General features: G+C 42.8%; 1 protein-coding gene across 1 annotated transcript in view; it reads left to right on the top strand.

Moving 5' to 3' along the window:
• The window catches only part of TUSC3 (tumor suppressor candidate 3), a 1241068-nt gene that overhangs the window by 1043086 nt on the left and 183361 nt on the right, over positions 1 to 14621 (top strand). The window contains exon 8 of the mRNA XM_069200706.1: positions 8655 to 8729. Within this exon, the coding sequence (XP_069056807.1) occupies positions 8655 to 8729 (75 nt within the window). The remainder of the gene's footprint in view (positions 1 to 8654; positions 8730 to 14621) is intronic.

Below are 14621 nucleotides of genomic sequence, written 5' to 3'. Positions count from 1 at the left end.
ATTTGGAGCTCAAGCGTTCCTGTCGGGCCCCCGGGGTGAAGCGCGCTCCGTGTAGCACCCCTGGGGCACTAGCAGTCACCGACTTTGGTGCCTGCCTCCTTTTCGACAGCCAGGCGGGCCACCACGTACAGCTGGAAGCCGGACGGAGGGAAGGAAACCTCATCGGAGGTTCCCTCCGGCCCCAACGAGGCCGTCCTGATTTCTCTGTGACCGCGGGCGGGGTAAAAGCCTCGCCGGAGGCCCCCTGCGCCGTCGGTCCTTGGTGTGGCTCTTGTGTGGGCCAGTATTGAGCTCTTTGGTCCCCCCCTTTTGTGGAGGGCCAGTTAATGCCCAGGGAAAGCCCTACAATGATCACTGGTCCCAGGAGGGGCCTGCACTTGAAGTGGAAGGGTTGCGTGGTGCCCCCCTCCCACTGGCATTTCTTCCTGATTGTGACCAGGAGGGGCCCGTTAGGAATACAGAGGGGGTGCGTGCCGCCCCCTCTCACCCACAATTGTCGGGGAGGCCCCCACGTTGCGCCAAGGAGCACCGGGGGCCCCCTTTCTCATTCTCATAGGCACTGGAGGTGCCTTCATCAAACCAGGTACTCTTAAAGGACTAATATATTTATAATCCAAGTTCTTCCTACAGACTTTTGCTGATTGATATATTGCCTGCCTGTTTGATGATATTTTTACATATGTTTGCAAGTGTTCCTTTTATGGACATGACTTGCTGATATGTATTTTTATGACTTGCCATGTGATTTCTAATGTTCCTACTATGGGCGTTTTATGATATTCTTATGACAAGTGCTTTGGTGTAATAACGTGTTTCCTGGCTACTGCTTATTTTGCAGAATACTGAGTACCCTTTGTGTTATATGTGACTACTGCTAGTTTGCAGAGTAACTAATGTATAATGTTCTGTCAACTGCTAAGGTAGCAGGATATTACTGATATGTAATGTTTGGTCTAATAATTGCATTTTGTACAATACAGTATATTTTCATATAATCTGGTATTGTATTTCCTTTGTGGTGGGGATATTGCGTCACATGTGTTGTGTGTGTTGTGCAAATGCTTTACACATTGCCTCTGGGATAGGCCTGACTGCTCGTGTCAAGCTACCAAGGGGGTGAGGAGGGGTTATCTTGGACATGTAACTCCCTTGCCCTGACTAGAGTGGGTAGGTTCTGCCTGGCTGAGGTGCATACCCTAGCCAACCAGAAACCCCATTTCTAACAGTAATTAATGAGAACATTTCATGTGCACCTGGTTTACAGGGATTTGATCCTAATTTAAAATGCATAGTTACCACAGACACAAGTAATAAAGGTATTGGTGCTGTATTAATCCAAATTGACATGAAGGTCAAGGAGTGTGTAGTCACATTTCCTCTCCGTTCCCTGATGTGCTGAAGAGAAGTATTTGGTGGGAAGCACTTGCATGTGTATGGGACTTGGAGCACTATAAACTATTTATATGGGGAATGTTGGTGATGTTATGAAGCAACCATAAACCAGTCACAGAGATACTCACCACAAGTGGGTTATTTAATGCATCTCCACGACTAGTTAGGATGACCATGAAGTTATTAGATTACAAATATGAGGTACAGTATGTCCCATGTGCAAAGAATAAAATCACAGTCTTCTTAAGTGGATTGCCACTTCCTGCGAAGTCTGAAGAATGTGAAATAGAGAAGTACTGTGTCGCTGGTGTTATGGGCCGAATCAAAGGCATTACAGAGGAATAATGGCAGGAAGCCTTGATTGCGGGTGTGTTCCTAATGGAAGTATGCAGGAGTATAACCAAGGGATGGCCAACTAAGAATGTGGTGGCGAGTGATTTGCATACCTTTCGGGAACTTAAGCATGAGTCATCTATTGAAAATTGTGTGGTCCTGCGTAATAGAAGGGTAGTTCCTCCAGAACCCCTTGAAAGAGGGAATACTGGACATTTGCCATGAGGGACATATAGGAATTTCAAAAACAAAAAGAGCTGTCAAAGATCTGTACTGGTGGCCTGGTATGGATATGGCTATTGAAAGGAAAGTGAGAGAATGCACATTATGCACTAGATCCAAACTACTTTCAAACCTCCATTGTGTCCCATTAAGTGTCTGGATATGTCATGGGAAAGAGTAGGAGTGGATGTGGTCCCATATACAATGAAGGGGTGCCCAAGCATATAGTGGTATTGATGGAATATTTCTTCAAATGGCCAGAGATAAGTATAAGGCCCAAGGTGGATTCCCATGCCATAAAGATGTTTGGCCAAAATATGTTTGTGGGAAGGATTGCCAAAAACTGTATTGACGGATAATGGAACCCAATTTATGTCAGAGTTGTTTAAGTCATATTTGAAAAGGAATAGGATACTATTCCAGTACTACATCTGTCTACCATCCAGCAGGAAATGGTGCCATGGAGCTCTACAAAAGGGTGTTAAAGAACTCCATACAATTGGCTAGAGAGTCAGATTTACAATAGGAAACTGAGGTATGGAAGACAATGTGGTCCTACAGAATCCCCCTTAATGCAACTACCGAACACAGCCCATTTGAACTAATGAGGGGCAGGATACCATTAAAAAAAGGTAATGTGGGATGGAGGTGCAAGACCAAGAAAAGTGTGTGGGCTTTGGACAGTTAAAGAGAATCTAAAAAAATCACAGAAAGACACTAAGGAATTTTGTGATTGCAAACCGTAAGCAAGACTTCATACACACAGGAGATTTGGTAAGAGTCAAAAGGCCGATAATAGCGAGGAAGGATGAAGGGAATCCTTTGAGTGTGGTTAAAGAGGTGTATAATTCTGTTCTATTAAGTGACCGTAAGGTGTGGCATCTTAGCCGCATTGCCCTGTGCCATGGGAGAGCAAAATGTGATGATATGGACTGCCCAAATTGGATGTTGTAAGAGGTAATTGGAAAGGGTCAAGGAGGCAATTGAAACAGATGCAGTGGGGGTGGTAGTGGTGTTAGGTTGGGCACCAATTCTGTACCATCAGCAAGGGAAGTTGACATATGGAGCGAGTGAAAGAGAAACAAGGAGTACATTTGGAAAGAACAAATGTACAATAAACTACACAGCATCACAACCATTGTCTGTGTAATTACTACAGATCTGCAGTCATGAAAGCATTTACGTTTGTCAAGAATCCTTCAGTGAATTCCTGGCAGGTGTGAATAAAGTCATTATCTGACCTGCGACCTGTTAAACATTCCTAAAGAACATGAATCTTCAAAATTTGAGATGGTACACAAGGGTCTTGGTAAGACTGCAGAAAATTGGAGTGTGGTTTATAAAACTGTGTATTAATCACTCCTCCTATATTGCATTTCCACTTCTTACCTTGGTAGAGGCCTGACAGTATGTGGAGTCGGGGCAGGTCTTATTCATACCTAAAAGCAATAAGTGGAAGCGTCAGACCATAAAATAGACTTACATTTGCCTATCAGTCTCCTAATGCAAGCAAGTAAACAAACTAAAATGTGTTTGACCTCCCTACCTTAGCTATTTTTGTAGCCAGAGCTTCAGAAATGGAACGTTTTGATGTAATTAAGCAGATGAAATGTAGTTCAAAAATTGACACTTTTCCAAGTATTTGAGTCATTCTTTGATTGTACTGTAGGCGTGACGTACAATGTGCAGTTCAAAATATTTTTATGGCTGTATTCTTCTTTCAGTCCAAACTCAGTTTAGGCTTCAATTTTGCTTTCTTCTTACACAATCATGACCGGCTTTAAGGCAATGGTGAATTTGTGAGGGGACATTGTGATTAAAAATAACTATTGGTTTAAAAGGGTTCCTTGTGTGTCCAGCAGTTTTCAGCCAACAATAAAACTGTCAAAATAACTCTGGTGATTAATGAGCTTTAACTCATCATAAATTAGTGCGGCGGTTAATGTGCCTGCTGCAAAGATCATGCAGATCACATAACTGTTGAAGTGAACTAGGAGTAGTGCTATAAAAAAAATGAAATGTATATCAGATAGAGGCTATGAAGAGGTGAGGTGCACTGTTGGAGAGTGGGAGTGAGGGAATGTCTGGAGGGGTTGCTAAGAAAGGTTGTTGCGCCGGGCACCACTAGTGCTAAAGTTGGCCATTTTAACAGACATTGCATTGTAAACCTTAGGTGGGTAGCTCTTACACTCTACCTTATTAGATATACCCAGAATTCCTGAGGGCACATACCAACATGAACATCTTATTTTCAAAACCAAACTCTCTAATTACAGAGACCTGCATGTGCAGATCAAAAAATCCTCAATGAAGTCCTCAGAAATGTGCACTTTACAACATATTTACTATACCACTACATAGTCGACATATAACTATATACTTATGTAAGTATATGCATATTTGTATATTTTAAATATGTGTATTGTTGAACTTGGCTGATTCTGAAGGGTCATCCCCAGACTTTATGCCTTCACTCCTCCAATTTTTGTTGAATTTGTTTTTGTTGGCCTTAAGACTCTGTGCACTTCATCACTGCTAACCATGCTAAAGTGCCTGTGCTCTCGTCTTAAAACATGCTAGAATTGGCTTATACCCAATTAGCTTATTTAATTTACTTGTAAGTCCTTAGTAAAGTGGCACTAGCTGCGCCCCAAGCCTGTAAATTAAATGCTACTAGTGGGCCTGCAGCACTGGATGTGCCACCCACTTAAGTAGATTTTTAAAAATGTCTTGGGTTTGCCATTGCAGACTATGTGCAGTTAAAAATGCCATTTCGACCTGGCAAAATAAACCTTTTGTCAGGTCCAAACCTTCCTTTTCAGTGCATATAAATCACCCCTTCAGTAGACCCCGGACAACAAGGAGGGCATGTGGCAATGTATTTAAAAAGTAGGATATGTGCATTTATGTTTTACATGTCCTGGTACTGTCAAAGTTGTAAGTTTGTTTTTCACTACTGCAAGGCCTACCTCTATGTTAGGATAACATTGGAGTTACCTAATTACTTTTTATAAATGTTTTTTCCACGTGAGAACAGGTAATATGTTCATGTTTGGTGTCTCTGGAATTGCAATGAAAAATCCTAACTTATGATGAAGTCGGATTTGAAATTATAATTTTGAAAATGCCAATTTTAGATAGTTACTATTTTTCTTCTGTATTTATTTGATACTTGCAGCCTGTCTCTGGGTCACATGACTGAATGTAGTTGACAGTTGGGCTCTGTGTATTCCTCCTAGACAGCAACACACAATGGGGAGCTTTGGTATGACTGGATGGGCCATTACTGGCAGGGTGGGAAGAAGGAGCTAGACTCAGCCCCACTTTCACTTGAATAAGCAGTTTCCTGTCTCCACACAAAGAGATCCATACCCCCTGTAGTTAGTCTGGAGCCATGGCCAGTAAGGCAAGACACCTGTGCACTTCAAAAGCATGCCTCTAGATACTTCTTCCCACTATAAAGGCACAACTGAGTATGAATACTGGACCACAGACACCAACTCTTCAATGTATTTCTGGACCTGTGGCTACTCTGCCAGGAATAAGGCCTGCAGTGCTGCTGAAAGAACTGCCCTTCTGCAGGACTGCTCTAGAAAGGATTGCTACCCTGCTGTGCTGACCTGCTGCTCTCTTGCTTGGGTGAAAGGCACTGGACTTGCATCTCTTGAACCCAGAACCAAGTGACTACAAGGGCTAGTTGGCTGGTCTCCTGATGTGAAGGCTGAGGGTCATAACAGGCTTCCAACAACCTTGTTCCTGGACTCTGCCATATGTGAATCTTCTCTGTGAAGTGGTGCCACTCCAATTCTGGACCCTTGGAAGTGGGCCTAGGGTGCGCTGCCAGCCTGTGTGGATCCAGCAGAACCAATGCATCTCCTCTGCTGTGTGGCGCAACCCCGAGCAGAACCAATGCATCTCCACTTCTGTGTGGATGGTACCCGTCAAAAGGACCCCCACCTCTGCCGCAGCCTGCAACTCTTTTGGAACCGCCACTGTGTGACACATCCTCGGTGCAGGCCTTCCATCCCTCGCCAACAACAGCCTCTGCGACAATCCCGGAGTCCGCATTGCAGCCTCACAGCTCTAAGGAACAGACGCATCACCCTGACTGTGCACTGCATCTTTGATGCAGGACTTTACATCGCATGCTGTGTAAATGGGAGCTTAACGACGATGCAGGCCTTCATTTTGCATCCTTGGCACATCTCAGAACCGACGCATCACTTTAGCTACGCATCAAATCTTCGACCTGAATCCTCACAACGCTTTGCGAACCCGGAGTTACGGTACTCTGATCAGCGGCCCTAAATGGATCACTGTATCCGAACCCACGATTCATCATTATAGGCCTGAACTTGTGTGTTTTTTCTGGTCTGGCACAACCAGATAACCACAGTTGGCGCTTTGTGCTTTTAGATACTATTTTCACTTAAATCTTCAAAATTGCAATTCTCATCTTCTGCTGATTGGATTTTTGTTGTTTTGGTGTCAAATAACTTATTTAAATTTGCTATTCTTTTAAATTGGTGTGGGATTGTTCTTGTGTTGTTTTTTCTCTTTATTACTATGTGAAGTGGTGCATAAATACTTTAGAAATGTCCTCTAAATTAAGCCTGACTGTTTTTGTGCCAAGCAGTCATATGGGTTATGCACAGGTTAATTTAGGGTTGCTGGTGACATCACCCTGACTGGACTTGTGATTGCTGCTTGAGTAGGGTTTCACCCTGTTGACCAGTAACCTAGTTTTCTACACAGACCCTTTCTTAAGGTCCTGTAATGTAGCACAAAGCTTTTTTTCTGAAGTTCTGTCCAACTTTGGGTCAGTGAAAATGGCTTTGGGTCCAGGGTTGTAAAATGATGGGAGCGAAAGATCCGGAGACCAATAATTTGATTTGTTTTTGATTTTTTTATTTTCTTTTTTTTTTATATTGGGCCTGTGGAAAGCCCACGAACCAGGGTCTGCAAACCTCAGAGAATTAACACTCCAGATAACTCAATTATTTAACCCTTTGAAGCCCACTATCAGCAGGAATAGTTAACATTTATCTCTGCTGGATTTTATATCCAAATATTGTAGGCAGAACTATTCAAATGTCACCATTAAACAATTTATAAATAAGATCAACCTTATTTTGTTAATCTCTTCATTTTTGCCAGTTGTGGGTGTTGGTTTGTAAAATCTTGGGTGTGTTTACAAGTGGTGCAGAAATAATGTTGAAATTGCTACATTCAGCAGTTGATAATTCTGAGATTTGCAGATTCCTTTCAATTACGTATTGCAAGGCTTGGAATGGGGAATAAGCACAAGAACTGGCATTTCAGGTTGAATATGTAGATGTTTTTATCATATTCTTGCTAAATGCGCACAGAACAATATTGGGAATGCAGTGTTTCTGCAAAACCTTTATTTTCTGATGTTTCAGCAGTGGTGGCTCCTCCGCTAAGGGTGAGGGATTGGGGTGACAAGCAGAGGGGAGTGCACTGTGCACTCCCCTCAGAGAGCATGCGTGTTTGGCTGGCCGTCTCTGGCCGGCCAAACACAAATGTTCACAGGGCACTACCAGCCAATCCAGAAGCTACTTTAAGCAGCGTCAGGATTGTCCACAGGGCAGGCTGGGAGCGGCGTGCGAAATGAGGTAAGTTCAAAAAAATAAAATTATGTTATTTCCCACCTTCCCCCCACGCCGCCCTGCCCCCATTAATCCCCAGGTGCAGCGACTGTGTTTCAGTAACTCCACTTACGGAGAGTGTCATAATTACAGATCATTTGTAATGAAGCTAGTCTATTGGCTCCTTGAAGAACAAACTAAAACTGGGATAGCTAGTTAGGAAGCATCCACTGCAGACCAGTGCTTTGTGGCAACTTTGCGGTTGCATACCTGCCCCAAATGGTTTTTGTCATTATAGTATCGTTGGTTTACTTTCCTTTTAATTTGCAATTTTTCTGAAGTATGATGTGTCCTATAGACTCCAACTTGACCTCGACCTTCACTGGTCATATAATTCTGTAGTTCTCTATGTAATTTTCGGATAAGATGACTGTGTTTTAGTCTGTTTATAATGTAGGCTGTAGGACTGAGTTAAACTCGTACGAATTGTACTTGAAAAGGCATTATTGAAGCACATGTCTTTTTTTACTATTTTTCAAAGCATTCAGGCATGTCATATTATCCCAGTAGCAATGTTCACACAAATATAAAAGTATGACAACGTGACAAAAGTAGACTTCATGCTTTCAAACATTGCTGCTAAGAAAAATTAAGTTAAACGATTTTATATGAATCCATTTGGATTATTCATTGTTTTTTCTAAAGTTCTTTATTTTCTAAAGAACCTATTTTAATCTCTGTATTATAATACAGTTTATACAAATACCAGCACTTTCACTGAACTTTCTGAGGCTTTTCAACCTGTTCTAAAATGTTTGGCTTTTTATTGGCTTTATTATTAAAAAATAAACTACTTGTAAATGTTTTAGACAGCTAAAAAATAGGAATTTATGCAAATTACACGGTGAAAATGATCCTGATCTTTAAAGGTTTCGTATTGTCTGCATTTTGCATAAATTTAAAGTGCATAAATTATGGAAAGGAGTTGGTTTGACATATTTGGTGCAGAGAAAATTAAAATCTTACCATGCCGACAGATGCAGGGTTGCGCCTTTTTTGAAATCCAGATTGCTGTGGTTTCCTTGACAACAGAAATAGATGCTGCAATTACCATGGGAATGGTCCTCCTAAATGAAGCTGCAACGTCCAAAGGAGATGTCGGAAAGAGGAGAAGTAAGTTGCTTTTCTTACTCATTTATGATTTTATTTTAATTACCAAGCACATAACGTGTCATAGTAGTGTAATGTGGAATTTTGCAGAGATCAATGTTCCCACAGTTTTGAAGCAAAAATGCTAAATTATTTATCATATTGCAGAGTTTGGATTAGAGGGCCGTTTGCTACTTATTTTGTTAAGTGCTTGAGTTGGTAGACTCGTGCCGATTGTCACCTACAAGTTATTCTTGGTGATCAGTTTGTACAGTTTCCCAGCTTTGCTGTAAAAAGAAGGTAATGGTGTAAGCATTGTTCCTAGGACATAGATGTCCACATGTTGGGTTATCTCTGGTGTGTGGTAGTCTGTTCTTCACATTTTTCACCTAACTGACGTACATGTTATCAGTGGGTCATTGGTGTGGCATGTGGCTGTGTGTGGGTGGGGGGGAAAGTGTATGTGTGTGTGTGTGCACACATTTTTCCGCTGGTTGTTGACTTTACCATGGCACATACTCTGATGAGTTAAAAGGTCTTGCGACCACCTAGTACCATTTTTGTGAATGTGTTCAGTGTGTATTGTGTTTCTATGAGTTTGTTCCTCTTGAATTAAAGCTTGTGTGTTCCATTTCCACTGTAAAAGCCCAATTGTGTGTAAGCAATTTAATTTGCCCAAGATGAAGTTGTGTCCACCGGGCTTAGTCTGGCCACTGTGACTCCATGAAAAATAGGAAACACCCTGCATATATTTCAGGAAGGATGTGTGGAACTCTTTTGTAGTGCAAGGACCAACTTCTTCAAGTTGGTCATACAGGACATAAGTTAAATAATCGTGTTGGAAGAAGAAGCGACTGACATGAGGAAGAGCTATGGACTAGTTTACAGGAATCTTTCAATGACACACTAACCTGTCTATTTAAAACCTCCATAGTGGACTCACTGGCAGTCACCAGAAAAGTGGAAAAGGACGCTTCCTGGGAAACCAACTACATTTTCCTGAACAGGCTTCCAAGGGCATAGAATTTGGGACTTGCTATAGAAATCTGTTTTGTGATGTGGAATTAGTCTTTTAAACCTGAAATGTATTATTAGACTTGAGACTCTTGGGCGGTGACCCCCAAACTTTGTCTTCACCCTTCCTGTATTGCTGAACTCATTTTTGTTGACTTTGGGACCAGTTGCTAAATGGCTTGTGCTGTCTCTTTTAAACATGGTATAATTAATTTTCTTATACACTGTTGGCACATTTAATTTACATGTAAGTCCTTAGTAAAGTAGTACTACAAGAACCCGGGGCTAGTAAATTAAATGCTACTAGTAGGCCTGCAACACTCATTGTGCCACCCACTGCAGTACTTATTGTGCCACCTACAATGGCTGTCTCAGGTCTTCCACTGCAGCCTGTTTGGGCAGTTTTGCCAGACCTAAACCATACTTTTTAGTACATATTTGATGCGTAAGCCTTAAACAGACTATATGGCATGGTGCATTGTATTTAAAAAGTTGGACATGTATTTTTAGGTATTTACATGTCCTGGTAGTGAAAAATTCTCAAATTCATTTTTCACTATTGCTAGGCCTACATCTCTCACATGATAGCATCAAGGTTACCCTATTAAATTTAATATGTGTTCACTTTTGATTGGGAGAAATCTTAAAAGTCAGGTTTGGTGTTTGAGGAATTGTAATTAAAAAAAACCTCTTTAATGGTAAAATCTGACACAATTCAGAAAATGCCACTATTAGAAAGCTGGCCCTTGTCCTAACCATTTGGTGCCTGCAGCTTGTTTCCTAGGTCACATGACTAGGTTTAGTTGGCATTTGGCCTTTGTGTATCCTTCCAGTCGGTATCACAAACAAGAATCGGGGTGTTGGCAAGATGGGCCATCTGTGACTAGATAGAAGGCAGAGCTGTCACCTATCACGCTAACACTTCAAAGGCACTGGCTCAACTCACACAAAAGTGGCTTCACACTTACCTCGTGTGCCATCAGACAGACTGGGACCAGGGCAGGGAGGCAAGACATTCTAGACAACTCTGTAGGAGGGAAACTCCTGAATCTTCTCTCACTGCAAAGTGGGTACCAGGTATAAAAATATGACCCTCAGACTCACTCTAAAGTACATTCCTGGACCTGTGGATACTACAGAAGAAGGATGTCCTTCTGTCCTGCTGCTTGAGTCTGCCCTGATTGCTGAGAAGGAAGACTAAACCTGCTCCCTTCATCCCAGGCTGCAGTCACTACAAAGGTCAGCTTACTGACCTCCTGTTCTGAGCTACAAGCACACAACAAGCGCCAGAGGCCTTTCTTCAACTGCCCAGCTGACCTGCTGCACTAAAGATGCCTGGACCTGCAGGTGGACCTACCTAAGTCCTGCTTGACTCTGCTAGAGTGAGTTCCTGATCCCTAACGGGTGCCCTCTGTGGCACTGGACCACCACTGTACTGTGGCATCAGTGGAGCTCCTCCTTGAAGAAAATGAGAAATCCTGAAGTTTTGGGCCATTCACCCCATGGACGTGCAGTCCTTGCTGCCCACCAGCACGAATCTCTAGTGCACCCGGCTCTATTCACTACAGAGACCACCAGCAACTCGAGATCTGCACTTCGTGCCACAGCACAGACAGCCAGGGGTGTCCACCAGCATGAATCTCCAACAATAATCGTCTGTGGCACCCAACAGGATCTTCAGGCTACAGCAATGACTGTCCACGACACCCAGTGTGCTCTTTATGTTACAGCAACGACCATCTACAACGCTCTCCCTGATCCTTGCTGCCTTCTCCATCGCAAACTGGTCTCTGCACTAGACTTTAAAAGGTTACATTTTCAATGGGACTAACCTGGTCCATGTATCTGAACCTCGATCCATTGTGGTAGCCTTAACATGTGACTTTCACCCGGTTTTTCATGACCAGATAACCAAGAAATGGCGCTTTGTGCTTATAGCCACCATACTTAACTTAAATCTTTGAAATTGAATATCTCCGTTCTACTGATCAGATTGTCATTTTGGTGTCAAATAACTTATTACATTTAACTCTATTTATTTTTTCTGGATTTTTCCTGTGTTGTGTGTGCACTTTATTGATGTTTGTGTGCTGAATAAATACTATACACGTTGCCTCTATGTTAAGCCTGAATGTGTTTGTGCCAAGCTACCAGATAGCTAAACACTAGTTAATTTTGTGACTTTTTGTGGTTCACCCTGACAAGGAATGTATCTGTTGTTTGAATACTTTCACCGCCTTCAACCAATACCTCATTTTCTCATATGTATGCAGGCTGAAAGGTACTTCGTCATAGAAAGCATGAAGCCCAGTGGAATAATACACATTTGACTGGTGGAGAATTGGTGGTACTTTGGTATCTATTATTCAACATGTGGAGTTCTGTTCTGAAGTTGACAGAGTTTGTTGGAAGGAGTTGGAACCCTTATGGTAAAACTGGCATACCTTTATTTTAAGGCTGGGTGACATTTTTAACTGCAGCTGTCAAACCTTACTTTTTTAGGCTTTCACTGGAGGACTTGTAGTATTTTGTGGAACAGACTCACTTTGAGGAGTCAGAATTAGATCCAGATCATTGTCATTATTTGCTGCACCTGCAAAATGTTTGTTAGAAATGGGATCTTTGGTTGGCAGTCAGGTTACCTCCTGTCCAAGCACAGACCCTCACTCTAGTCATGGTAAAAGAGAATCACTCTCAGCTAATCCCTGCTTACCCCCTTGGTAGCTTGGCACGAGCAGTAGGCTTAACTTCAGAGTGCTAGGTGTAAAGTAATTGTACCAACACACAGAGTAACTTAGTGAAAACACTACAAAATGACACAACACGGGTTTATAACAATAGAAAATATTTATCTAACAAAACAAGACCAAAATGAAAAAAATCCACAATGCACAAGTCAAGTTATGAATTAAAAACCAAAAGAGTCTTCATGTAATTTTAAACACAGCGCTAATGCTGTTAGCATGAAAATGTACCTTGGGTGCGTCCACAATAACCCAGCACGGGCGAGTGTGTGTCACAAAGGGCCTGTGATGCATCCATTTCACTCACGAGCAAGACCTTGCGTCGTTTCTCCTTTAGTCGTGTCAGCATGTGTTGTTTCTTCTCTCTGCAGGAGAGCGATGCGTCAATCCTATCAGCAATCTCGGGTCCGGGAAGGCCCTGCGTTGTTTTTACACGCCCAGCAGTGTTTGCATCAGAAATTCAGCTGCATGATGGTCCAAAAACCACGCAGTGCAGGTTGCGATCTCACCAGCCTCCGTCAGCGATGCTGCACGTCGTTTCCCCAGCTCCGGGCATCGATCTTCCGGTCGCATTGCAGGCGAGCCTTGATTTTCAGCTGCGAAGCCGGTGGCGCATGGATTTTTCAGCTGCAGATCAGAGTCGCGTTGATCTTTTCCCTGCACAGTGGTCTGTGCGTGGATTTCTTATTCTTGGCCTGCCAACTTCTCTTCTCAGGGTCCCAGGAACTGGATGGGCACCACTTGGCAGAGTAGGAGTCTCTGCAGAGGCTCCAGGTGCTGGCATAGAGAAGTCTTTGCTGTCCCTGAAACTTCAACCAACAGGAGGCAAGCTCTAAATCAAGCCCTTGGAGATCTCACAAGACAGAAGGCAGCACAAAGTCCAGTCTTTGTTCTCTAGCACAGGCAGAAGCAGCAACTGCAGGTTAGTTCCACAAAGCACAGCCACAAGCAGGGCAGCTCTTCAGCTCTTCTCCAGGCAGAGGTTCCTCTTGGTTTCCAGAAGTGTTCTAAAGTCTGTGGTTTTGGGTGCCCTTCTTATACCCATATACAAAGGAAAGTCTCTCTTGATTGTGAAATACTGCCTTGTCTAGGCCAGGCCCCAGACACACACCAGGGGGTTGGAGACTGCATTGTGTGAGGGCAGGTACAGCCCTTTCAGGTGTGATTGACCACTCCTCTACTCCCTCCTAACACCAATAACTCAACAGGAAATGCAGACTACACCCCTGCTCCCTTTGTGTCACTGTCTAGTGAGTGGTGCAACCAGCCCAACTGTCAAACTGATCCAGACAGGGAATCAACAAATAGGCGGAGTCACAGAAATGGTTTAAGCAAGAAAATGCTCACATTCTAAAAGTGGCATTTTCATACACACAATCTTAAAATCAACGTTTACTAAAAGATGTATTTTTAAATTGTGAGCTCAGAGACCCCACACTCCACATATCTATCTGCTCCCACAGGGAATCTACACTTTAATCCTATTTAAAGGTAGCCCCCATGTTAACCTATGAGAGGGACAGGCCTTGCAACAGTGAAAAACGAATTTAGCAGTATTTCACTGTCAGGACATTTAAAACACATTACTATGGGGGTTATTACAACTTTGGAGGAGGTGTTAATCCGTCCCAAAAGTGACCGTAAAGTTACTGATATACCACCAGCCGTATTACGAGTTCAATAGGATATAATGGACTCGTAATATAGCTGGTGGTATATCCGTCACTTTACCGTCAATTTTGGGATGGATTAACACCTCCTCCAAAGTTATAATAACCCCCTATATGTCCTACCTTAACCATACACTGCACCCTGCCCTTGGGGCTACCTAGGGCCTACCTTAGGGGTGCCTTACATGTAAGAAAAGGCAAGGTTTAGGCTTGGCAAGTGGGCACACTTGCCAAGTCGAATTTACAGTTTAGAACTGCACACACAGACACTGCGGTGACAGGTCTGAGACATGATTACAGAGCTACTTAGGTGGGTGGCACATCCAGTGCTGCAGGCCCACTAGTAGCATTTGGTTTACAGGCCCTTGGAACCTCTGTTGCACTTTACAAGGGACTTAATAGTAAATCAAATATGCCAATCATGGATCAACCAATTACATACACATTTTGTATAGGAGCACTTGCACTTTGGCAGAAACAAAAACAGC

Source organism: Pleurodeles waltl, chromosome 1_2 (genome assembly GCF_031143425.1).
Source record: "Pleurodeles waltl isolate 20211129_DDA chromosome 1_2, aPleWal1.hap1.20221129, whole genome shotgun sequence".
Taxonomy (NCBI): domain Eukaryota; kingdom Metazoa; phylum Chordata; class Amphibia; order Caudata; family Salamandridae; genus Pleurodeles; species Pleurodeles waltl.
The sequence above is the reverse complement of the archived record's forward strand: the minus strand, read 5'-3'. Positions and strand labels throughout refer to the sequence as shown.